We start from the raw sequence: 26534 nt of genomic DNA, 5'->3' as shown, positions 1-26534 counted from the left end.
AGGCATGATGAACCATTAGTGGCCAGGACCTGTTGCTACAGTGACACAGTGTAAGAACAAACTGTACACTCACATATATACAAGTTTAAGTGTCTTCATTCATGCCAGAAACCATGCAGAATTCAATGCTTTGTTCCCTGGAGGTGCGGCTACAGAAGCAAGTTTAGGCAAGAGGTCAGGCCTGGCTGGGTCCCACTGAGGCCTCCGTGCTGGATATGGGGCCAGTGAGAAGGCCCCCAAACCCTTCTGGGAGGCCTTGGAGAAAGGCTTTGGGGTGGAACAGGGCTGAGGAAGAGGAGGAAAGGAAACAGGAAGCAGTCCACTGAGTCAGGCTTAAGATTCACAGTCTTTGGAAGGAAGTGGAGGCTCTGCATAGGCCGCCTGCGGGCAGCAGAAGCTCAGGGCGCCTATTTGGGCGCCACCACACAGGTTCCCAGAAACAAATCCCTGGTGAAGAGACCTAGAGGGAGGGGAGAGAGGTGGTCGTGAGCAGGGGCACGGGCTGGAGCCGAACCCAGGCTTTCCTTCCCTTCGTGAGGTGGCTGCACAGGCGGATGGCAGGTGGTTGCAGGGGTGGGAGAAGGGAAAAAGCCAGCCAGATGCCCCAGTGAACAAACTCTAGGCGCACCCTGTGCTAGCAAGCTCTCAGGTTGGGACTCCCTTGCCCTGCAGAAGGCCAGAGCCGAGGGTACTTTTCGTCCTGGGCCTCTGAGGCCAACACTTACTGAAGAACTAACAGAACTGCCGATACTTCCATCCTTGCTGGGTGGCGTCAGAGGAAGGGTACCAACGCACCTGCAAGAGAAGCCAACGTCAGGAGCCAGCTGTGCAGTCCCCCCCCCCCCCCACACACACACTGGAGGAGCCTGGTAAACACAGCTTTCAGTGACCCTGTTGGATTCCTGGTTCTGTCACTGACTGGCTGGCAGACATCTGGCCAGCTACTCACCTCTAAACATCAGTTTCTTCATCCCTAAAATGGGAAAGCACCATCTGACCTGCCTCTTCCGCAGGACAGAGGTTCAAGTGAGGGAAGGTTATACAGGTGTATTATGTTCCACTAAGCCCAATCCAAACGTGTCAGGCTCTACCGGGGGGGTCTTGGCAGCTGGAGGCACTGGTGCCAACAATCTGCCCTTCCCCCTTTACTGGGAGAGTGCGGAATTCCTGACAGGAGGAGGAGGAACCTAATAAATTTTTGCTCAATTTCTTTGGGGTTCAGTGATCTCATCTAGCTACAGGACAGAGATGATTAAGTCACAGGTGGTTGTGAGGATCAGATAGTACAGGATGTAAAGATACATAAAAACCAAAGTCGGTGTGGTCTCCAGTCCTGTCCTTGTATGATTCTTCAAAGAAGCCAATGGATGAGACCCAGCTGATGCTTTGCCCCCCATTTAAACATTTCCATCCCTCGCTTCCCTCTGTTACAAGCCTCTTAAGTCTAGAGGTACGTAACCTACAAGCTGAGCCCTCGGGTGCCAGGTAGCTGCCTGAACCCTGGCACTTGCCAGAAGGCCCTATACAGAAGTAACCCCAAAACTGGCTTCCCACAGACTGGTTAAGAAAATGACATGCACCCTCCTGCTTGTGGGCCAGTTGCCCAGGAGGCCAAGATTGCAGGGAAGGCCGCCCACCTGTGACACACGAGGAGCACAAGCACGGCTGTCCCAGCCTGAGCCACGGCTGCCTGAGGTAGGGTGGGGGCAGGACATCACAGAACCACGGGGGAGGGGTGAGTAACCAGAGAGGGGAGCCTGGGTCCCCTTAGGAAAGGAAAGGATGGCACCCAAGAGTCGTCGTAGAAAACAAGTGGAAGCTGGGCATGCAGACAACTCCCTTGAAGCTGGTACAGGCAGACCTAGTTACCCACTTGGCTGCCTGGATCTCCTGCCTCTTGGATAAGCAGAGAAGATATCAAGCAATGCCAGGCCATCTGGGAGCTGATGGAAGTGTCCTAAGGACTTGCCTGTGCCCCTCCAAATTCTGGGTGCTATTTTGTACAGTGCAGAATTCTGTCCACCGCAACCTCCCAAGAGCTGGGCAGCAAGTTAGGGGCTGGCTCTCCTGAGATGCCAGCATCTTGGTACACAGCAGGACTGACCACCTAATCAACTCTAGGATCTCCCTGGGCTCTGAACATGTGGCGCTGCTGTCACCAGGATATGACAGACTCCAGGGCTTCTGGGACCACCTGAACTGAGCCCACACCACACTGAAGAGTCAGGAGTCTCTTCGGGCCTTTGAGCTGTCCAACCTCAGAGGCCACCGGATGTCCTATCCTGCCTCAACATCTGGAAGCAGTTCCTTCCCTTCCTGGCTGACAGCTGTGTGGGAGGAAGCTTCTCTTGCCCTTTGCTGAGCCATGGAGGATGCCCTCTCAGCAGGAAGCCTGGCTGGACACTAGAACTCATTCCAAAAGAGAGGGACGTATGAGGAAACCAGCAGTGCTGCTATCAGAGAGGAATGCAGCTCAGTCCAGCTTGGGGAACCCCTTAGTGGGTCCTGACCACTGCCCTTCCCCCAGCCTCCAGGTGGAGCAGCCCCACAGCAAGGAGCGCCTGACCGGCTGGGTGCCCTGTAGGGCCGCACAGGGATAACGTCCAAGAGAGCAGGAGGGGCTTGGGAGGCCTCCGACTCACCTGCTGTTACCACTGGGAAGCTGAGGCCTCAAGTAACCACTTAAGGCCTCTCTGAGTGAATCTGCAAGATCCTGTCCCACACTCTCCCCACACGGTGCTACAACTCCTGCCTCTAAAGCAGCCACTTTCCTTCAGCCTGAGATGAGTCAGACAACTCCTTGGGGAGAAAGTAGGGGAAAGTTCCCATTTATGGGCTCAGGAGAGCCATGCCACGGACACAGACAGACCCACTTAGAGGGCCTGCTTCTCCACCTCCCTCAGTGCCTGGGTGAGGCCAGCAGTCTGGGGTCCTCTAGAAGCGCAGACCTTGCCTGGATCTCTTCTTCCTGCCCCAGCTCAGAAGAGGAGAGCCCAGGCTCAGGGGGCAAGGCCAGCATGTCAGGGAACCAGCAGTCAGCATCCTTGCAGGCCTCCAGCTGTCCGTGGGGGTAGCATGGGCTCCTGAGAGGCCACCCACAGGCAGCAATGACCAGGCTCCAAGACGGCTGCTTCAACACAAATCGGGGAGGACACGAACTCAACACTCTCTCAGATCTTAGGGCTGAGTAAATGAGAAGGCATACCAAGAAGTGGGCAAAGGAATGAATCTACATGAGAAGAAATATGAATAGCCAATAAACATGGGGGCCAGGTGCCCAGAGAAGTGTGAACTGCAGTGTAGCCTATCCATAGCAAAGATGGTGTAAACAACCTTAACTTACCATCCTCAGGGAGCTGGACACATTTATAAAGCCTGGCAAACCAGCCAGGCATCCAAAATGTAGATCTACTGTTTAGAGCACAGCCTTATAACCCCAAGGTCACCAGTTCGGATTCCTGTACCAGCCAGTGGCCTCCCCCCCGTGCCCAAATGTAGCTCTACATTTACTGACATGAAAAATGTCCTTTTAAACGATTAAAAATGTAGAGTAATTTTGTATAAGATTCACATCTATGGATTTACTTACACACATGCTCCCAACTGCCTACCAAATCTAAGAAGTAATAGTTTTTCTAGGGAGTCAGATGATAAGCCAAAGGAAAAAGAAAAAAATGCTGCTTGTCTTTTATTGCATAAATGCAGACCTGTAAGTCGCTGATGCTTATGAAGCACTTACCATATGCTAGATGCTGCACCCAGTAGGTCCCATAAACTAAATTCATTTAATCCACACGAAAATCCTATGAAGTTGACACTACTCTCATCTCCATTATACAGATAAGAAAGTGGAGGCAAGGGGGTTTATGTAACCTTAAAATCATAGTTCAAGTGGCTGAACCAGTTTAAGGATGAAATGTCATTTCCTCAGTTTGTCATGGAAAATGAAATCCAGGGTGGGAGGACCCTGGGATGCAAGAGGCCATGGAGAGCCCCTATTTTTAGGCCATCATCTTAATGTGCCAAACCCCACTGTGCCTCACCTTCCTAAAGGAGAAGTTTCTACCAAGAGGATTAGAAGGTCAAGACAAAGCAGGATAGAATGACCTCCAAGGCCCTTCCTGCAGGCCTGGGTCCTGCAGCTACACGGCCATGGAGGCCTCAACTCAGGCTGGGCTACTGGCAATGGGCATGCGGTCAGGGTGTGTGTGCTGGGGTGAAGATAGTAGGTATTGATTCTTCTCCCCTTTTGTCTTTTATTTGCTACAGATAGGCTATACTGCAGTTCACACTTCTGTGGGCACCTGGCTCCCATATTCATTGGCTATTTAACTTTTTTTTTTTTGGTGGCTGGCCTTTTCAGGGATCAAACCCTGGACCTTGGTGTCATCAGCACCATCCTCTAACCAACTGAGCTAACCAGCCCCTTTCGTCTTTTAGCTGCTACCTTCTCTTTGTCTTTTAAGCTGCTCACGTCCTTGCCCCCAGACACAGAAAAACTCAAGCTTTTCTATTGGTCCTCTGAGTTCAGAATAATCCACTTAGGATCAACAATGTCCACTTCCTTTATTTAGATGCTTTCGGCTTCCATCTCTGGGGCAGCACTGTCAGGGGGCAAGGAGGGGAACTCTTTGAAGAAAAAAAGAAAATGTAATTACTTGGAAAACGCTTTCATGTATATTGCTGCATTTGGTCCTAACTGTTGAGGAAATGGATGTCCAGAGTTTGAGTCGCAGACAGAGCTAACAACAACCTGTTCTAATTTTTTGTCATGAGTCTGCCTCTCGAAAAATGCCACTATCCTTTGGGGTGGCCTCCATCCCCCTCCTAGGGAGGCCAGAAGGAAGGAACTCAGGCACTATGAGGCCTCCAGCCCCAGAGAGGATCTGAGGGGGACCCAGACAATAATGATATTAAATAAGAATCATGATCATGCACAATTTTATAGCACTTCCTCTATGCTAACATGCTAACAACAACCCTATCAAGTAGGAACTATAGTCACTATTTTACAAAGAAATGGAGACACAGAGGAGTTAAGTAACTTGCCCAAGGTCACAAGGTGTTGAAAGACAGCCAAGATTTGGTCTGGCGTGGGTAGGGTGGGAGGTAGCTGGAAAGGAAGGCAACAGGAGGGCATGTGGCTGTGGGTATGGAGCTCAGGGATGGGTGGCAGTGGGTGCTCCCAGTTGGCTGGGCAGAAGTGCCACTCCTTACTCATTTGACAAACTCACTATCTGTGGCTCCCATGCTCTGCCACTGCCTAGCATCTCAGAGGATGGGGTAGAGCCTCTTCACCTGATCCAGTCTAACCTTCTCATTTTACAGATGAGAACAGGGAGGCCCAGAGGTGAAGATCGTGTAGCTAATTGGTGACAAGGCTAGATCAGAGGCAAAGTGCCCAGCGAGGCGGCACCTGTGATTCCGTCCCATGCCTTGCAAGGCCCTGCAGTTAAACCCACCCAGCTTGGTACAAGGCCCAGGGCACCACGTAGCTGCCTAGGTCAAGGAGGACAGGACAGGCTTCTCTGCTCCCTGCTCTATTAGCCCCACAAACTTGGCTTATGGTAAATACCCAAACATTTCCATCCAGGGGAAGAACTTAACACCTTCCTACCCTCTGATCAATTTTCCAGCTGCCTCTGGTGCTCAGTTGGGGAACAGTGCCAAGTTTAACCACGATTCTGCCCTCAATACAACTGAAAGTTGCTGTGGCCAGGGAGAATTCCCTTGCTGGGGAAACAGTCTGCTAAAGTAGTAGCCACTGAATCTGAACTTTCCACCTTGGAAATGGGCAAACCCGTCACCAAGCCCATCAAAGGACCTGAAAATGGATGTGCACTCAGCTCTTGGGCAGAGCACCTGACTCCTCCCACCTCCAGCTTCTGGTTCCTAGGAACCCTCCCCTCCTGACTTCTCATCTCCTCCCCTCCTCAGCCCCTCCTACTGCTCAGGCCAGGTCCAAGCTGCCTCTAGCATCTCCTTCTCAACAGCACAGCACACCCTGGCCAGGTCGCTCTTTCCGAAGCTCAGATCTCAGATACTTGGCTGACCAGAGGCTGAAGTGGGCTCAGGACTGCCCCTCAGCCTTCCTCCTGTGGCTGCCCAGTGGCATCCTGTCATTGCCACTGTGAGGCATCCCCCACCCCCGTCTATACACATACAGTGGGACGAGACCTCTCTGCTGCAGTGTGTTCCAGGGACCTGTACTTGTGGCAGAGTCGGCCCAGAGTAAATGCCCACATGGCCAGGGGCTGGGATCTGACCACCTGCCAGCCCCTTAGGCACCTAGGCCAGCACTTGGCACGAAGCCCACCTGGCCCAGCAATAACCCTCCCCTGAAGTGCCCGCTCCTTCCCTCTATCCTGCCCCAGGACAGGTGCAGAGTGGACAGTGTCAGGCTTCATGAAAACAAGAGCAAACACTCAATGAGCTCTCAAGGATGTCCCAGGTACAATTCTAGCATGTCCCACATCACTTCACATGTCTTAAAATCTAACTTTCATGACAGCCCTGAGGCAGATTATATTATTATCTCCAGATAAGTAAAAATCGAAGCACAGAAGTCATTAAAAGCTTGATGAAATTCACAAAGACAGGAAGAGGCAGAGGCAGGTGGTCTGGCTATGAGGCCACACTCAGGACACAGTACGGGGCCTGGCCGTGGTGTTCAGGGGTGGCTGAACCACACTCTCAGCTCTCCACCTTGTATCCTCCACATGGCCTCATAGCTGATCTTCTCCCTCCCCTCTGTCAGATTCCAAACCCTAAGGGCAGGAACATGGAGGTCCCTGGGGCCTGGGCTGTGGAAGACAAGAGTTCTGCTGCAGCTCTGGGGACAGGAGTGGCACTGTGGCCAGGAAAGTACAAAATCTGGCCAGCTTAGAGCCCTCATTCTTCCCCTTCCCACTCCCCACCCAAAGGGGCTTACCTGAGCGTGCAGAGCAGCGGCAGCAGCAGTGGCAGCTGGGTAGGTGAACGCAGCGTGGGAGATGGCTGGGGTCAGCTCTGTGGTGTACAGAGGGTAAGGGGCCCAGGCCTCTGGGGATGCAGGGATCAGAGCAGCCCCCATCAGGTCATCTACAATGGGAGACAACAGCCTCCATCGTCAGAACACTGGTCTCCCCTTCCACTACCACCTTACAAAGAAAGACAGGGACCCAGCACTATGGTTGAGCCATAAGACCCCCACTGAAGCCAGACACACATCCCCAGGACCCCAACACCAGGGAAGGAAGCCATGTTAACTTGGCCTGGCAATGGTGAGCATCCTGTCTACTTCAAGAAGCTCTCCAATGGGCCTCAGCCCATCTCAACCAAGAGAAATCAGAGAAGGCTTGAGGGAAGCTGGACAACCCCGACAGCTCAGGAGCTCAGGAGCTCAGTCCCTCTGAGGGCCAACAAAGGCTGCAGGGGAGGGAGGAAGGAAATCTGGAAGTCTGAGATGGGTGGCTGTGGCTGCAAGAAGCCTCCTGCAAAGGGGGCAAGCAGGCAGGACTGATTCCTCGACAAGAACCTGAATGTATGCACTGCATGCAACTCCACCAGGGCCTGCCAGCTCAGAGCACCACTCACAGGGGTCTCGTGTGATGAAGTGTGCTCCTAGGGCAGGGTGAGCGTTGGTGGGATTTGGTGTGGCCATTAGCTTGCTCTTGGCCATCTTGGTGTTGGCTTTGGCAAACTCTAGCCTCAGGGTCTGCGGGCTCTCAGGATCAAAGCGAATACCCTACATGGGAAGGAAAGGAAGAGAAAGGCTTACTCTGTAGGACCCAGACTGTCAACTGCAGTGGGTACAGAAGGGCCCCAGAGACAAGCTTGCCTGAAAGACATGACCACACGGGGACAGAGGCAGAGGAAATGCTGCTTGGGCCTCGTGAGTTATGGTGCATGACACAGACAGTGCAGTCAAGGACTCTGCCCTGGAATGACTGGGAAACAAGGTCCATCTGTGGGCCCTTTTCTTGGGCATGGAGTTGGGGAAGGTTTGTAGAGGACACAACTGAGATAACCACTGCCTGAGAGGTCTGTGGGTCAGAGAAAGACCTGTTCTCTGCCTACTCACGTTCAACGCATTCTTGGCCGCTTCTGCTCCTGCCCGGCTGTCAAAGATCACAAAACCAACAGGCTAGTAGGAAAAAGAAAGAACACCCTTGCATCTCTCACAACATCCCATCTTCCTCTCCAAAACAAAGGACCATCACCTAACTGGAAACAGTATTTGTCCTGCTGATGAGAATAGGGAAGGAAAAACCAAAAACAAAAAAACCCTTGCCCACATCCTATGTTCAGTTGGAACAGCAGAAGGTTCATGTGCACTAAAAGTCAAAAATCTCTCTCCCTGGTATCACACTGTGGGAAATAATACCAACAAAGCTTTATTCCTCTGAATTAAACGTCACCCTTTGACTAAAAATCTTTCTTTAAATGCATGCAGATAATTTTTTTTTTTTTTTTTTAAAAGATGACCGGTAAGGGGATCTTAACCCTTAACGTGGTGTTGTCAGCACCACGCTCAGCCAGTGAGCTAACCGGCCAGCCCTATATAGGATCTGAACCCGTGGCCTTGGTGTTGCACCACACTCTCCCAAGTGAGCCACGGGCCGGCCCGCATGCAGATAATTAAGTTCCAGTGTTTTCCCTGGCAAGAAAGGGGACACCAATGTATCAAGGGCAGGGGAAGGCTCGCAACAGATTGAAAATATCTCCAACTTCACTTTGCCAAGGATCAGTCTAGCCCCCAACGGCCACTAAATGCTCTGGGCCCTGGCCTTGCATCAGGAGGCAGAGCTCAGCTACCATCTCCATTATCCTCAGCCATGCGCTGAGGCAGTGGTTCCCAGATCCCTAACTGCCAGACAGGGAGGACCAGGAGCTTACTGGGCCCAGATGGCTGGTAAAGAAGAGGAGGGACCTGTGGAGGCCACTCTTTCATTAGCCCAGGACAGAAACAAGGGACAGGGTCTCCACTGCCAGATGCTTCAAAATTAGGGAAAAGGCAACATGCCTCAGTTTGAAGCTCAGCAGTCCGGGCTGTAAGGAAGAAAAACCTAGGAGAGAAATTACCTGTCTTGAGGTGAGCTTGATCAGGGACCCTTCATACCCCTGCGGAGAGAGGTAGCCATTTAGCTAACCCAGCACCCCAAGCCAAGCCCCACCTTTCCCCAGTGCTCGCCTGGATCATTCTCACAGCCTTCCCCCCACTAGTCAGCCCACACTGACCTCCACCACTGTCACGTGCCCGCTGTCCCCATGTTCTGAATCACATGGTCTAGCACACGGGTGGGCATCACGCGGCAGCCTTCATCATTTCATGCGTAAATCCCCGTTTGCTCCACTAACTTATAATTCGGGAGCACAGACCTTACCTTTTAAGTTTTCTCATCTGCAAATTGAAAAGGCTACACTGAATCTCAAAGATTCCTTAGATGGCAAAGTCTACTAAGATGCTTTATTGTCTCTACTACACAGATGAGGAAACAGAGGTTCAGGAAGGCAACACAGGTGAGGGAAGGCAACACGTGAATTAGCAGAACCAGGACAGAGAGCCAGGTCTGCAATCACAGTTCCTGATACACTTTTCTGCATATTCCTGCTGCCCAATCCAGATCAGAGATTCATTCCTGATACTTCTCCCCGGTCCTAGGCTCTATCCTGTGGGTGGCTGGGTCCTGACTCACCTTGAATGGCCGGAAGAGCAGGTAGAGTTCTCTGGGTTTAATGTCCACAGGGAGGCCACTGACAAACAGCGTCCGGACCTGGGGACAGAGACCACAGTGGTCAGGGCCAGGCTGGACAGGAAGAACTGAAAGGCTCTTCCTTCAGGCAGGGAACTGGACTCCTTCTAGAGCTTAGGAGGAATTCAGTATTTCTTGGGCCTCCTATGGACACTGAGGCAAAGTATGACTCACAGGTTCATAGCATGGAACTTTTCAAAGCCCTTTCTGTCCACATTCCTTTCTTTAGGTTCATCCTGGGTGTGTCATTCAGTAAGCATCTGCTGAATGCCTCTGTGCACAGACTCAGTCTGCTGGTGAACAGAGGCAAGAAGAGCCCTGTTTAATAAGCGTACAATCAAGCATTCTTTTTCAGATCAAATACCCCTCTGAGAATTTGAAGCTATAGTGCCTTCCCCCAAAAAAGTGCACATGTAAAAAGTATATCTTTTTTCAGGAGATACCCACGGGCCACTGGTTGAAAGACTCTATTTGGTCTGGTGGAGAGGCAAAGATGTAAATGGAACACAAGGTCCTATGCCACACGATGCACACTATGCCTTGGGGTGGTCTCAGAGGGCCCAGCGCTTTCTTGTTCATCTCCTGTCCCTGCACTAGATGAAGGCTCTTCAGTGGCAGGGAACGTGTCACGCCTCTACGCCCAGCTCCTAGCATGGTGCTGGTACTAAATGTTCACTGGATAGGGGAATGGGTAAGGAGTCAGAAGTGAAACAATTACGCTAGGTTTTGAAGAATGAGAGGGATCTTGCCAACTTCAAGTGAGGCAGAGATGCAACAAATGATGAGTCTTGCCCTAAACATGGTTACAAGTTGGTGGCGAAGCGAGGTCTAAACACCAGGTGCCATCCTGTGACTCCAGCCAAATCTGACCTCCTGAAGGCAGATGGGGTCCGTGAGGGTTGGCAGAACCACTTACCTAATTCACTACTACCATTTAAATGCTAAACTAGTAAGCTCAGGTCAGCCAATAACCATGATGGGGGAGGGGAAAGTTTTCATAGTTTAGATCTATTAAAAACACATCTTGAAACTGTGGCTTCCCGAATATGAAAAGTCCAAATGAGAAGAGCTTCCCTACACACTTGATTCCTGTTTTTTATTTTATTATTATTTTTTTTAAATTTTATTATGTCGATATACATTGTGGCTGATTATTGTTGCCCATCACCAAAACCTCCCTCCCTCCTCCCTGCCCCCCTCCCTCCCAACAGTGTCCTGTTTGCTTGTCGGTATCAACTTCAAGTAGTTGTGGTTGTTATATCTTCTCCCCTCCCCCGTTTTTTTTTTTTTGTGTGTGTGTGTGTGTGTGAATTATATATTAATTTTTAGCTCCCACCAATTAGTGAGAACATGTGGTATTTTTCTTTCTGTGCCTGACTTGTTTCACTTAATATAATTCTCTCAAGGTCCATCCATGTTGTTGCAAATGGCAGTATTTCATTCGTTTTTATAGCTGAGTAGTAATTCCATTGTGTAGATGTACCACATTTTCCGTATCCACTCATCTGATGATTTGATTCCTGTTTTGAACCACGTCTCACACTCTAGGCCAAGCAGAGGTCTCACCTCACCACTGCTGATTTAAGATTTAAACATCCACCTGTCTCACCTCATCACATGGCCATTCTTGAAAACATCTAGTTGCCCCGCAGTGGGCCACATCCCCTTCTCCAGAGGTACTAGAGAACTTGCTCCATCTCTAGTGATGGCCTGTTGAACCCATCAGTTCAACCCAACAGCCATTTTGAGCCAATGGCTTGTATCAGGAACCCGGAGCAGTGCTCAGCCAAGTTACACCCAACACACACACAGACCTTCCCAGAGCCAGGGATGCCAAAGGAAACCAGCTTCGATAGCTGCCGGTTACCAGTGTCACAACCCCCACCCACACAGGAGTGATTCTCAGCCATGGTCAGGACAAACTTCTTCCCTCACATGAGTTTTTGCCAAGCACACCCAGCAGCAGATACTGGCCACGTAGGACGCATCTTCCCCCTTTGGTCATGCCTTTCCCTCACGAGACACGTCATCTTTCCAGCCTCTGCTCCTGGGCCTGGAGTGAAGATTTTTCACATTTCACAGCCCTTGGCGGCTCTGCGTCCTATACACATAGCTCTCACGGTCTGCCCTGTTCCTGGCAGCACCATGGAGAACAGGACAGCTGAGGCTCCAGGGTGGGCTAAATCAAGCTCCTGGGCTCCAGAGCAACCAAGCTCTACATCCCAGCCCCTACAGGCTCCTCTGCTGTCTGATGTCAGGCTCTGGAATTTTACATGTAAATTCCCAGAGAGAGGTGACTTGTCCAAGGTCACACAGCTTGTTCTGTAAAGGCAGCAGACCTGGGACTCAAAACCGAGGTCTCCCTGCTACACATCTAGACTGGCAGAGATGACTGTTCCTGGGTCCCAGGCAAGTACAACAGGACCAGGGCACCCAACCCTCAGGATCTACCCCCGCTGCATACCCCCAGAGGATGGACTGGAAGGATGCAAGCCTCCAGGGCCCTGCTGGGTGGACCCGGGTCAGTGCTATTCCCTCCATTCCTTTCCTTTCCATCTTTCCCAGGATGGCAGGACACAGTTTGGGTCAAAGACCCAGAGCCGGAGTAGCCCCACTGAGGCCTCTGCCCCAGTTCTCCCCAGAGATCACACATTTCACCCGGGCTAATTTTAAACCTTCCCTCAAATGGCTCCTTTCTAGCCAGACCTCCCCAGAGGCCCCCTTAAATAGCAAGTTCTCAGCACAAAGTTTCCTGCTCGGGTGGGGGTGGGGATGAGTATAGGGGATCGTTTCCTCCTCTCCAGCTGATTCTTGTGTTCAGTTTCCCTCTAGGCCAATGCCCATCCTCCTCTGGTTCCATCTTTTAGGTTCTAAAGTGCCCAAAAGCCTGCACTATAGCTCCCATCCTATTCCCGGCCACCACTCAGGAAACAAGCTGAGGTCAAGGCAGTTATGGGTTAGATGACAGGTCTGTATCGGCAAGTTCCCAGGCCCTTTCCAGGGAGCACAGCCTGGGAGGCTAAGTCACAGGAAGTCTGACCTGAATGCTCTCTGTTGTTCTTGATAAAAGCCATCCCAGCAAGGGCCAGCCTGTGGCTCACTTGGGATAGTGTGGTGCTGACACCACCAAGTCAAGGGTTAAGATCCCCTTACTGGTCATCTTTAAAAAAAAATAAATAAATAAAAAAGCCATCCCAGCAGATGACATCCTCCCTGCCTATCCCCTTATATAGACAGGGAAACTGAGGCCCAAAAAGGTTCAGTAACCTATCAAAAACACGCATCTTAGCTCACCAAGTAGCAGAACTGGAAGAGACTCAGGTACCCTGAGTCTGCTGTCTGTGCCACCAGCAATCCACCTGGGTGTGAAGACAGAGAGTGGCACCTGGGCAGTTTCATTAGCCCCCTGGGTGGGTGAAGTGTCATCACACATCCATGCAGTAGCCAGATCCTTCCATGGCACTTGTTTAGAATGACAATGAATAAAGCCAGAGTGATGAGAAAAAGAGGAAATTGGCAAACCAGAGGTGGGGGGAGCTTGAGCTCAACGTAGGGAGGATGAGAGACCTAGAGCCCACCCACCCTCCTGCTTCCACCTCCATCAGGCCCTGCCCCAACCCCGCCCACTCCAGGGCCCACCCAACAAGGGCCCACACAGTCCCATCTCAAGCAGCTGCCTGCACTGCCCCCTCAGCCCACCCCTTCCTCACTCCTCAGCTAAAGGGCACCCATCCTTCAGGTCCCTCTACTTCCTCACTCCCCTTTCCTTCCTCTGAAGTCCTACACAGGAAGCCAGTTGCCTTACACTGCTCCTGCCAGCCTGAGCTCAGCCCCTCACCTTGACTACACAAAGACCACAGCCAAGTCTTAAAACTTTCCTACCTCCCAAAGTGCCTAGAGTCAGACCTCAACACCTGAGACCTCCCCTGTCTGTATGCACCTCAGTCCAAGAAACTCACAGCCAGAGACCAGATGTGGCCCAGTGTGGCAGAAGGACACCATCAGTGGGAAGAACAGGTTTCAGTTAGTAAGACTGGAGTTTGCACCCCAACTTGCTGCTTGGCCTGGGGAAGCCGCTTCCCCTCTCTGAATCTCATTTTCTTTATCTGTACAACACAGGTACCATCTACCTCCAAGCTAAGCTACGGCTCCACAAAATGCTTGTTCCATTTAGGGCTCCTGCAATCACTTACCTGCACAAGGACCTTACCTATAAGGTACCATGAGCTATTTATTTATTAAGGTTGTCTAGAGAGGCTGGATTGGGCCCAGGTCAGCCTCGAGCTGGGAATTTGAGTGAGACATCCTTAAGCAGTCACCAGATTCTTTAGTTTTCCTCTTCCCCAGAGAAGGTAATGTCTGAGGTAGAAGGCATCATGGAGATCAGCTTGTTCGACCCCTTCATTTTACAGATCAGGAAGATGCGGCTCTGTACAGGGTGACAAAGCAAGTTGATGGCACAGGCAGCATCCTTTAGGGATGGCAGGGACAGAGACATGTGGTTACCTCTCCAAGGTCTGACCGACTAGTCTTGTGTTTCAGGCTGGCACTGGGTGCCACTCCCATGTCACTCTGTGGTGCCAGCTTCAGGATCATAGAGCCTGACATTTGGGAAAGAGGCTGGATTCAGACAAAGATTTAGATACCCACAGCGGACTGATGCCAAGAAGGAGAGATCAGCTAAAGTACCCATGTCCTGCCTATTTCACCCAAGTTTATCACAAGAATTCAACACAAAAAATGTTTTGAATCATTTGAAGAAAGCATAAGAGGTGGTTCACATAATCCTCCGGCCACTAAAAGGCACCAAACTCATTTACTTGGGCCCCTCTCCTTCTGCAGAAGTAGCTGCACAGTCCCAGGGATTAACTCTTCCTGTCCTAAAATGTGAACAGCAAACACAGCCCTTTCAAAAGGGTCATTTCATGGCAAATAAGAGTAGATGGTGCTAGGCCATGGTCATGTCCTTAGCACAGTCAGAAGGTGAGTTTGTCAGGTGGACTGGGTATTGGGGAGAAGTGGGGGATGGATGGCGAACACTTAGAACTTAGGGAAAGAAGATACATGTTGAGGAACAACTCTTCTGATGGAACCTGCTGGAAGCACCAAGTTCAACACAGACAAGGAACTTGGTCAGGTAGTGTCGCCATACAGAACATCACACTCATGGCTGTGTGGCCTTCACAGATGTCAGGAGACCCAGCCTCACTGGAGGTCCCAGGACAGGCCTGCCTAGGGGAACTGACCAGCTTTCGGCACAACTGCGCCCCTGTCCAGCAAGGCTTTGGGAGCTCCCAAGGCTGCTCTTCTCGTAGGTAAGTCCTGCTGCCTGTCTTTTCTCTAGAGTCACTGGGAGTGGGGGAGTAGGAGAGAGGTCCAGCTCCTCTAGCCCCATTCTGCTAAGTCCACACCACAGCCTATTACTTGTTGGCAGACTTCCTGGCCATGTCTAGGTCTTTGTTGTCAATTGTTTGTAGGCCTGACTCCCCAAGGGAGAAGGGCCTGTGTGTTTTGGGGCTCTTCCCCTCCAGCCCGTGCTGGAGAATCCCAACAACCTCTCAACCTCTCCCCACCTCCACAGTCTCACTCCCAGTGCCAGGGTCATAACTCAGCACTGGGGGGCCCATGGGAGGAGGCGAAGGCAACACCTGAGTGGCACAGGAAGGAGCAGCCCCCCATCCTCAGCCTTGTTCTTGAGGCTCCTGGGGTAAGGAATGCACTCTCAATGAGAGTGGGTTTAGAAGCAGCTTCTTGACAGTGCTGTCTAATCCCGGCATGACAGAGGACCCAGGCTGCACAGCCCTTTCCTTCAGGTAGGTGTCAGCTGCAGGCCAACATCCAGGTTTTTCTTCTCCCTCTGCAGCTCTCTTCAGGCCAGAGGTAAGGGTTCACTTTGTAGCAAGAAGGAAAGTAGGAGGAAGGGGTTCTGACAAACCCATTCACATCCAAGTGTTGGTGATGTTCTTCCTTCAGACAAACTGACACTTAAAGATCTTCAGAGAAGAAAAAATTAAACAAGCCTTCAGGAGCAAGGAGATAGTGACACCCAAGGCACCAGCCCAATCACAGAAAGTCAGGCTTGTGTGGAAAAGGCTTCCAGGCAGGACTCAGCTTCTACCAGCTCAAGCAGACAACTCTCTTGGCCTTGGACACCCCGACGGGCAGACCTGTCACCCAGCTGCCCCTGAGCAAGGCCAGTGCCCTGGACAGTGGCTGCTCTGGTCTCTGTCCTCCCATGGCCCTGCTCAAACAGGGGTCCTGCAGGAGCAGGGGTACGGGCTGGTGGGGGAGGCGGAGTGGGAAGGTGTTGTATACAAAGGAAAGCAGCTGAGCAAAGGCTCTGTGAGGAGCAGGACTAGGACTCAGGGTCAGATGAGGGCCATGGCCATGGGGCTCTCCCTCCAGTGAAGAGGACCCCACACTGGGTCTGAGGTGTGGCCTGGCCTGGCTCTCACCAGGTGTGTGCCCTTTCCAAGGGAAGAGAGAGACCTATTACTGAGGGCTTCAACCCTCCCCAACCTTTTTGACACAAAAGATCTCCTTCATACTGAGCACTAAACATCCAACTTCTCAGTTATTGTGGCTAAGAGGATAGGCTCCATAAGTGCTAGATTTTGTTAGAGATAAAAAAGGTAAACATTGCTTCCAAAAATAGTGGTATGCTCAGGGGTATTAAAACCTCCTGTTCTTTAACTCTGAAGGACAACTACAGCCTCCTTTAAACCCCTAGCCCTAGAATCACCAAGACAGGACCCTGGGCTCCAGGGTTACCACCCAGAGGACAGATCCTTCTCCACCAAGGACACTGAGGCAGAAAAACACTAGGGCCACTTCTCACCTGCAGACATCCCACCAACCCACCCAGCAACAGTATCCCCTCTTTATAAATCCCTGCTTCATGAGGGTCGGGACTTGGGGAGAAGACACACTCAGAACATTTTACTCCAGGCAATAGAAACAGCCTACAAAAGAGATAAACTGATTTTTAAAAATTGATTATTTGCAGCAATCCTTTAGCATCTCTGAAAGTTAGAATTTTATCTGGAAAGAAAAAAAAAGGAATTCAATCTAGAAAAAGGAAAACTGTTTCAACCATCCACTCCATCAAAATATTCGGGTAACGCACTGGTTTCGAGTCTCTGCCTACTCGCACTTAGGGTGAGCTCTCCTGGTATCATATGGATGGAAAACACTGCTTAGGGAAGGGGGTGAGGAGAGGGAAATCCAAAATGGGAAAGACAAGCCTCTTACACGCCCCTCCCACATCCTTCACCAACTCCCAGGCCTCAGCAGCAACCCAAATACAGAATATTGGAGCTGGGAGAAACCTTATTTTTAGATGAGGAATCCAGGGCCCAGGGGTTGAGGTGCTCACGGTCACTGAGCACAGGAGCAGTCCCAGTGTCCCGAATGCCTGGCTCACAAGTCAGTGCTCTTTTGAGACCCTGATCTCATACCAACCCACTCAGACTACAGAGGGGCCAGATTTAAGTGCCCAGGAACAAGTGGCCTTCAGCTTTCAAGCCAAGAGGGTAGACACAGCACCTCATGTAAAGTCGAGACAGGGGTGGGGAAGGTCCCACTGGATGGTGCTGTGGTTAGTCCTAAGCTATAGTGAGGTCAAAGGAAAGATGGACAGACAGGAAAGATTGCCAACTCCCACCAGCTGAGTGTGAGCAGCCTTGCACCCCACTGACTGTGGGGAGGTGGGGCGTTGGGGGACTGCAGCAGGACCTAGGCCATCCCTACCAGCCCAGACCTTGGGATTTCCTGATACAAAGATATTGAATGTCCATTTAAATTTTGTTCCTGTCATCATCACACAGAGATCTGATCTGGCTCCCTCAAGGGAAAGAGACCACACTGAGAACCAAGACAATGGCCTAGGGCTCAGCCTCCTGCTCAGAAAACACCCACCAACCAAACTTGGAAAGAAAAGAAAAAGAGCCGAAGACAACTCAAGTCCCAGCCTTGTCACCAGCCAAGGCAGGTGGCTTCGTGGTCTTTCCTCCTCTGCCTCAGCTATAGAGGAGGGTAGACCGGCCTCAGGTTCCTTCACACTCAGACGTTCTAAGATACCAGAACTTTTTTTAAGGAAAGTAGGAGAAGGTAAATGAGTCTCAGGATAAGAGTTAGGCACTGTCCTCCATCTGCACAGAGCTTCCCTCCTTCCTTCTGTCCACAAGAAAGCAAAGGACATGCTGATGAAGGAGACAGAGAAGGAGAGAGGGGGAGAAAGGATGAAGTCAGAAGCCAGGTCCTGGGGCCCTAGGACAAGTTGGGCCTGCAGTCTGAGGGGGGTCTTGGCTTGGCCAACACCAGGATTGCCAAGGAGAAACCTCAGGGCAGTCACACCCTCACTGTGATCTAGGTGACCAGGTTTTTCTCCTTTTGTGTATGTGTGTGGGGGGGGTAGTGGGGGTTAGGTTCCGCCCGGGTCCTACGCTTAGGCTCGGCACGGCAGGTTGCTCTTACCCCTCCCAGGGGGTAAAGAAGGCCCTGAGTGCGGCCACTTGACGCGAGGTGGATGGAATGTGGCAACATGGCCTGCAGACCCAGGACTTATAAGGCTCTGAACAAGGACACAGGGAAAGAGAGCAAGCAGCCGACAGCCAGATGGTGGATGTGAACCTAGACACACACACACACTCCTGGAACCCCAGTGCCCAGGACATGCCTCTTGTACTTCCCTTCAAGGAGCCCTGTGCCCAACAGCTACCCAGGATAGGACACCACCCAGATCCCCTCCCAGGCAGCCCCCATCCAGACACATCTTGTTCCAGAACTTACCAGTGTCATCACAGCCTGACTTGGTATGGAGAAGTTCCAGGCTCAGGGTATGTTCTAGGGTTTTGCCTGCCCCTGCTAACTCCAGCCTCCAGTGTTACCAGGGCCTGGCTGTAACGCCCCATCTGGGTCACACTTTGTAGTTTCATTCTTTCACACAAACCAATAGCATGTGAGCCTGATAGCCCTTTGATGTAAAAAGAACAGGTACAGGCCCCAATTTACAGATGAAGAAACCAGCTCAGGGACTGGGTGCCTGGCTGGCTAGTATCAGAGCTAGGGATCCAGTCCAAGTTGCCTGGAAAGGTTGGGCTCTTCTGGTGGCCTGCGTGGTGCCCTAGAGTTCCGACTATGTCTGTAGGGGTGGGGGGTGCAGAGACTAGGGGGAACCAAGCTGGAGTGATAAGAAGTACTCTAAAAGGAGGGACAGGGTTGGGCATGTATAAAGTTCTAAATCAGAAGGCTTCACACCCCATTCTCCAAGCTACTCCTAGCTCCAGGAGCAGAAGGCTTAATGTGCTGGGAACACACCTGGTCAAAGCCTGCTGTGTGCACTGACCTATGCCGATTTAGGGAATTAGACCAAACAGAGCATGAGCTATGCCGTACATACTCAGTGCCAGGAAGGCTGGCCAGAGGTGGGGACAGAGCCAGAGGCCAGGCCTTGGTCTTCAGGGCTCACTGGACCCCCAGCATGGAGGTCCACCCTTCCTGGTGCTGTGTGGTCAACCTGCTATGCCATGCCCAACACAGGCCTATTGCCTGCCTGTGCACCTGACAAGGGATGCAGTTGCCACCATGGCCACACGCCATCCTACAGAAGGGACTGGATTCAAGGCATTGGGTTAGGGGAATCCTACACCCCTCCCCCCAGCTCTAAAGTCAACACCTCCAACCCTTAAACCATGTGATGCCATGCCAGAGTGAGCACACAGCACTGCCCATCAAGTGACCAAGGCAGATGAAGCCTGACAAGAGGGATGTTTCCTAACATAACACTCCTGTTGTGAGAGGGTTTCTGTTCAGGGATATAACTGTTTCTGGGACCTCCCCTGTCACAAACACACAAGGGTCCCTCTTTCCTAAGCTGTGCCTGGATATGGCCACAACTATACATCAAGAACAGGAACCAGTCTGGGCAGAAGCCAGAGGGTGCAAAGGGCCTTCACAGGTTTTATTCCAGTATCCTCTCCTGACTCTTCCCCCCATCAACACCCCAAATAAAAGCACAATACCCATTTGTGGAGGGGGAGGTTGGCTAACCACAAGGAGGGGCTAAGTACTCCAGACACTTATACCATGGCATGGCCCAGGTCAGGCCCTGCCCTTCTCTCTGGGGCTCTGAGGCAGCCTTGATGGCTTGTGACAGGCAAGAGGCTCTGCTTAGTCGGCTGTGAGTGACTGACAGCCATGGCAGATGGGCCTGGACTGACCCTCCCATCACACCCAGCCTCTGTGCACTCCAGAGGCCTCCAGCACTGATGGATCCACCAGTGCGCCCTTCAGGAAGGGAGGGCCCAACAATCCTGCCACCTGTCTAGTCTTGGCACATCTCAGAGGTAACCTTATTCTTTGCATCCAAGGAGGGAATGTGGGAAGCAGAAAGCAAGGCAGCCATGCTGGTACCTGGGCAGACCATGGACGAGGTTCCAGCATATGAAGCCTCATGGGTTGTCTACAGAACTCACCTCATGGCAGTGTGGTTTCGAAGTATAGGTGACAGATCTGCCCCATAGCTTTGCCAGGGACATGAGGATCCCTCTGAGGCAGCCATGGTCAGGAGATGGCAGAAGAAGTGACAAGGCACCAGATATTGTTGCTGACCATAACCAATGGCAGAGGGGATACTAGTGGCCACTGGGCCATGCCAGAACCTAGCATTCTAGTTCAGCCTTGGGTAACCAGAGGTGAGTGGCCTTGGACCAGGAGCTCAGCCCTCAGGGCAAGTAGCATTGACTCCTCCACTACCTTTCAGGACTCTCCTGAGGCACAATGAGATGAATGGGTTGAAAGCCTGAGAGCAAAGCAAAGACTCAGCACCCACAGTTCATGTCTTGCCTCGACTTACAGTGCTCGCCAGCCCCACCCTGGACATGGGGATTAGAGGAGGAAGTCAGCACATCCAAACACAGGGTTTTAGAAGATGGTTCTCTCTAGGGCAAACTAGCCAGGCTGCCCATATGCAGGGAAGGAGGGGATAAAGAGGCCTAAGAGAATGACCCTGCAGAATGACAGGCAGTCACTTTAGAGCAGGTACCATTTCCTTAGTTAAAATGCCCAAAGTACTGGGTAGCAAGGGGATGTGAAAGCAGCCAGCCCCAGGTAGAGGTAACAGAGGGGCATGTCTTCGAGTAGAGAATGTAAAATAAAACTGACTTGATGTCTTTTATCATCCCCATGCAATGGCAATTCTTAACAATGTCTGTGATAAAATGCTCCTTCAGGCACAGGCTGACAGCTCCCATCACCCAGTGTTAGGTGTCGTTAAGAGCAAACTCTAGGGCCAGCCGTGGCTCACTCGGGAGAGTGTGGTGCTGATAACACCAAGGCCACGGGTTCGGATCCCATATAGGGATGGCCGGTTGCTCACTGGCTGAGCGTGGTGCTGACAACACCAAGTCAAGGGTTAAGATCCCCTTACCGGTCATCTTTTTTAAAAAAAAAAAAGAGCAAACTCTAGGTTCAAATCGCAACCTCCCCACTTAACAGGTACATGAAAGTTATTTAGCTTCTCTGTGCCTCAGTTTCCTCATTTATAAAATGATGATAATAAGGGTAAGTACTGCATAGTGCTGCTGTGAGGGTTAAATGGGTTAAAATGGTAAGATACAGTACTTAGGACAATGCTTGGCACATTGCTATATATGGTTTATTATCATTAGTACAGCTTCCATTAGGTTATTATTTGAGCAGGGGGAACACATCCACAACAAGGATGGGGAACCTGATCTACCAGAATGGGTCTGGATCCACCCACCTGGGCCCTGCATCTAGGTAAGAGCGCAGAAGCATAGGAGCCTCCCTTCTCTTACGCATGAAAGCCTGTGACAGAGCACCACAATGCCCCAGATTCTTTCAAATGCTTTTGATGTCAGAGAAAGGGTCCCACGTCACACACTGGACCCTGGATTCCCTCACACTCACCTAGAGTGCTAACTCTGGCCTTTTCCACCCTCACAGGTCTAGGCACCTCCCACTCAGCCACATCTCAGGATGGGCTGACCTACAACCTCTCAGTGGTGCCAGGGTCCTGACTGTTTCCTGACAACCTTCTGAGGACACATGATAGACCCTGGGGTATCAGGCTTGCAAGGGGACACCTTGGCCCAGCTATACTGGGAGGGCAGTGAGGCATCAAGCCCCTCAGGTCAAACTGTAGCCCCCTTAGCTGCAATGAACCCCTGACTTTCTATAGCTTACCATTAGGCTGGCATAAAACTTCTTTAACTCTCAAAAATGCATACCTCCCTCAACCCAAGAAACCAAATACCACCTCCCCCTCCCATGGGTGCTCCCCTATTAGAGATTACTGTAACTTAATCTCCAATCTCATCAAGTTGTATACACTAAATATGTACAGCTTCATGTATGTCAATCATACTTTAATAAAGTGGTTTTAAAAAATTACTGTAACTTAGTATTACCTCGTGTTATGAAAGTCTCCATTTTAAAATCACACATGCCCCTTCCCAGAGATGCTAACTACCTACCCATCCCTCGAGAGTCACCAAGACAGGACATGCTTGGGTCTAGGGGTTGGCAGCATTAATATAGCCCACCCTGAGCAGGGAACATGTGCTACATTACCTCACCTGGTGTGCCAGCCCCAGCCCAGACTCACCTGGGGGGATGTAGAGCCTCTAGATTGAAAGGGACACAGCTCCTCCCTTTAATTTCCTCCTGCCCTCCTTAGCTTTCAAAGGGTATCAAAGCTTTTAACACATCTTCCCAAGTGGCAGCAAGATGTCAATTTCCCCCTAATCCCACATGATCTCCAGCTCTTCATAATGTGACCCCCAGTATTGCTACAATATAGCAAATTCTTGGTAGTTACCCAGACAAGACGTGTGGTTCCACAATACCATGACACACACTTTTATACCTGCTATTTCCTCTTTCGGAATCCCTTTTCCACCTCCACAGGTCTAACTACTTCCTACTCACCCACATGTAGGGAAGGGCTGACCTCTGATGTCTAATCTCTCAGTGGCACCATGGTACTACGCACTGATAGCCCTTTATTTTTACCTATCATTGCATTTAACATACCACTGTCTCCTGGCAAGTCCTTCTCACGTCCTAGTCTTTTTGCCTGTATTCGTAACCTCTGGTCCAGAAAAGGAACCTAATGCTTATGCTATGAATAAAGCCCCATGGGTAGAGTGGGCAAGCAGGGAAAGTCAAGGCTATACAATGCAGTTTAAGACAAGCAGCCCCACTGTTAGCCCCCACAACCATGAAAATACCCCTTCTCCAGTGACCTAGCACCTTTAGGAACTGAGATCTTATTGGTGGCAATTGAGATGTTATGGTGCGTTCCCTGGTTTTCCAGGCTTGCTCTAGCTAATCTCCATAGTCAATTGGGAAGAGGCAACCTGGGTCAGCCATGACAGTAAACCACCACTGCTAATGAAGATTATCTGATTATCCTATCTGATTATCCGATAGAGGCTCTCAGGAGTTGCAAAACTGACTGCCTAGAGGCATCCAAACTAAAGGGAAGGAAGGACTCCAGTTCCAGCTAAACTACCAATCCATGATGGAGCCCCCAGGAGAAGAGCGCTTGGCCTGCTGTTCAGAAGGCTGGTGAGGGGAATTGGCCAATCCTTGCCCTTACCAAACCAGAGCTGACAGACACTGGGTTCCAGCAGATCTCTGGGGCTCTTAGGTTTAGACTTCAGCTAAACATGAGCCCATGTCTCTGCAAGTAACAGTGCACTGACTCTCTGAACAGTGCTGCAGCCCACCTCAGCCCCCAAAGAGGAATAGCAAGGATTCCACTTTTTGAAGATCCTGCCCTCCTGGAAAAGATACTTAGTAAAAAAGTGGCCAAAACCTCAAATGCTTTTTTCCAGACTTTTAACCTGTCCACATGGTTCACCCTTCCCACCCCACAGCAGTGGGTCTGAGGGTCAGCCCAGCCCCAGCTTCTCAGGCAGTGTTAAGTCCCTGCTGAAGTCAACCCTTTAGTAGTAGTGTCTTTACCCAGCTTCACAGGAGATACTACCCTCCCCCAATTTCAGCCCATGGGGTAGGGGCAAGCAGAGACACCCCCCCCACACACACACTGGCAACCCTGTCACCCTCCCCCAACTCTAAGCAGAGATTCTGAATCAGGTGGAATCAGGATGGAGTTAAGGTCTCCAAAATTAAGGGCCTGTCAAGGTCCAAGAAGGACAAGGCCTTCCACAGCCAAAACCACCCCACCACACTAGAGCTACTAGTGGACAGATATCAGGCCCTCCCTGGCCGGTCTTTGCACTGAAGAGCTGTATAGTCTTCCCTTAATCCCTCCCCCTCAAAAAGCAGGGATCCAGACCTAGATTCTCACGATGCCATGCCATTGGTGGACTGGGGTTGGCAGCAGGCCTCTGAATTGCTGAGAACAGGAGCTGGCAGTGCTGAGCCCAGCCCAGTGGGGGGCCGTTGCCGCCATTCTGCACCAACCCCATAGCACAACCAGAGGTAGCAACACCAACCCCCACCAGGGGCTCTGTGGTTTCTCCCCAGACCAAGGGAAAGGGCGCTCAGGGTGGATAACTAGTCCTTGGTTTCCTGGGCAAGAGCATGCCAAGGTGGGGCAGGAAGGGTCTCTCAGCACTGGAGTGACATAGCAGAGGCCAGGGGCCCTTGGAGGGAGCTGAGAAACCTACCCCCTTTCCACACCAGTTCCTTTCTCTGTCAGCCTAGCTGACAGCTTCAAAGCTTTTATCCACCACCCCACCCCACACTCACAGCCTCCTCACTATCCCATTAACCGTCCAGCTGCTGGTGATTCCATGAAGCCACCTCATACTCCCTTCCTTTCAGCCCATGGCGGGTAGGCAAGATGTGTGGCCTCTCCTTGGAGAATCCCACCCAGGCCAGCTCTGGGGTCTTGGCTTGGCTGTCTTCAGTCACCTCCTTTCCAAGTCTAATTAAATTGCCGGCTCCCCTCTGCCAAAGCCCAGGTTCTGAGGCTGTGAAGAAAGCCCGTCGTCCCCCCTCCCCCCATGACTGCAGTTCTAGGGAACCAAGGTGCCGGGCAGCCGGTCCAGGCCTCCAAGGTCACGGGGAGGGGTCAGGGTGGAAAGGGCAGGGGAGTGAGGGTGTTGCCCGCCCGACAGCCACGCTAATCCTGCTCAACTCCTTCCCGCCGAGGCGTGGGTCCGGGCCACACGGGAGGTGTGCCTCGGTGGAAGGCAGCTAGCCGGGCCCGGGGGTGGGGAACCAGGGAAGCGCGGGCAGCAGGCGTGGGACGGATGCGGCGCCACTCGCCCACCGCGGGACGCCCGGACGGCGGCCGGCACGCGGCCCGCCCCGAGCCGAGGAGGGCGGGGAGACAATGCCCGCCCGGCGGGGCTGTCCAGGCCGCACGCCCCCGCCCGCCGGCGACCGGCCGCTCCTCCCCGGGCAAAGGGCAGTGGCGGGAAGGCGCCGGGAGCGATGGCCAGACCGACCCCGCGCGGCGCGAGAGGCCCCGCAGCCCTCTCCCGCGCCCACCTCCGCGTGCGCCTCACCAAGTCCCGGGGCCGCAGACCCACCTCCTCCTCCAGTGTGCCGCCGGAGCCCGTGCCCGTGCCGGTGCTGTGCTCGCCGTCCGGCTTCAGGTTGCTCATGGTGCGTGGTGAGGGGGGTGGCGGTGGCAGGGGAACGGAGCGGGGAGGGCGAGCGCGGCGCCCGGCTCCGGCGGGGACGTGGGAAGGGGCGCGGTGAACGGTGCGCTCCGGGGGTGCGGGGCGGGGTGGCGGTGGGGGCCCGCGGGGCGGTGAGAGGGGCAGCCGCCGCGTCGGGCTGGGGTCACATCAAGTTTGGCGGGTGCGGGAGGCGGGGAGGGAGGGCGGCGGGGGAGGCACTGGGAACCGTAGCCGAGCCCGAGCGGCCGCCGCCTCCGCCTTTTCACTGCGACCGGCGAGTGCGCCCTCCACGGCGGCGGCGGCGGGGGGCGGGCGCCGGGAGGCGGCGGGGGGCGGGGGCCGGAATCCGCCTCAGCTGGGGCCGGGCCAGTCCCCTCCCCCGCCCGCCTCGCGGTCTCCGGGGGAACGCGCAGCCAATCCCCGCCGCCCACTGCGGGCTCGCCCTGGCCCGGGCCGCGGCGCGCCGGCCTCCGGCAGGGCCTTTCCCCTCTTCCCTCGGCCAGCTCTCCCCCTATCTCTTCTTCCCGCATTCCCTTCTCCACTACAAGTTGTTAAACTTTGATGAACTCGCCCAGCGAACTTTCTTAAAGGGGCCGCGCGCTCCGCGCTGTCCCAGCCCGTGGGAGGTGGAGCCGGGTGTCCGGCACCCTGCGCCCTAGACCCTCGGTATCCCAGCCCCGGCGGCCCCACCTGAGGGGCGCCCGCAGCGGGGCTCCAGGGTCGGCAGCTCCCCTTGTATCCTGATCTGGGGCTATCGGGTTTCCGATGCAATGCTTTTACACCCAAATCCAGTCGCCCAGTCCGCGTCCGCTCTCTCCTCCCTCCCCCAGCGCCGAGCTGCGGGGGGCCGGGTTCTGGGGATGATGGCCCGGGGGTGGGGGTGGGGGGCAGACACCTGGTCTTTGGCCTTGGCCTGACTCTGTATTACTGAGTGACCTTGAGGAAATCACTTCCCCTCTCTGTCTTCAGTCTCCCGGCCCTGAGGGTGGGACTTAAGATCTCAAACTCCCTTGCCGCTCCCAGTCACTGAATAGGACTCAGGGCGGGGAGACGAGTGTTTGGGACCCTAATGATTATTAGCTACCCGAAGGGGTACTTCGAATGACCGAGGAGGTTCCGTTCGCCCCACCGCTCCGCTTTTGGGTCGTCTCACTCCTCCCCGAGCGAAGGTATACGC

At 52.8% G+C, this 26534-nt stretch overlaps 1 protein-coding gene across 1 annotated transcript; it reads right to left on the bottom strand.

Annotated features, from left to right (window-relative positions):
- Positions 1 to 333: 333 nt before the first annotated feature.
- On the bottom strand, positions 334 to 25358 carry RBPMS2 (RNA binding protein, mRNA processing factor 2). The gene is made up of 9 exons (XM_063090042.1): positions 25265 to 25358; positions 9678 to 9755; positions 9064 to 9102; positions 8063 to 8125; positions 7576 to 7726; positions 6932 to 7080; positions 2954 to 3058; positions 1638 to 1690; positions 334 to 460 (listed from the first exon to the last, which is right to left on the bottom strand). The coding sequence occupies exons 1-9, from the start codon at positions 25337 to 25339 to the stop codon at positions 334 to 336; spliced, it is 840 nt and encodes a 279-aa protein (XP_062946112.1). The 5' UTR covers positions 25340 to 25358.
- Positions 25359 to 26534: the final 1176 nt, after the last annotated feature.

This window comes from Cynocephalus volans, chromosome 3 (assembly GCF_027409185.1).
Source record: "Cynocephalus volans isolate mCynVol1 chromosome 3, mCynVol1.pri, whole genome shotgun sequence".
NCBI lineage: Eukaryota > Metazoa > Chordata > Mammalia > Dermoptera > Cynocephalidae > Cynocephalus > Cynocephalus volans.
Note: the sequence above shows the minus strand (reverse complement) of the source record. Positions and strands in the feature narration are given on the sequence as shown.

Excerpts from the sequence above, each read along its gene's own strand:
- RBPMS2 (XM_063090042.1), bottom strand. The coding sequence starts at position 25,339 with ATGAGCAACCTGAAGCCGGACGGCGAGCACAGCACCGGCACGGGCACG. Across the intron at positions 8,126-9,063 it reads TCAAGCTCACCTCAAGACAG|CCTGTTGGTTTTGTGATCTT; the intron begins GTAATTTCTCTC and ends TTTTCCTACTAG. Across the intron at positions 3,059-6,931 it reads CCGCTGCTCTGCACGCTCAG|CTGGAGGCCTGCAAGGATGC; the intron begins GTAAGCCCCTTT and ends CCCCACGGACAG.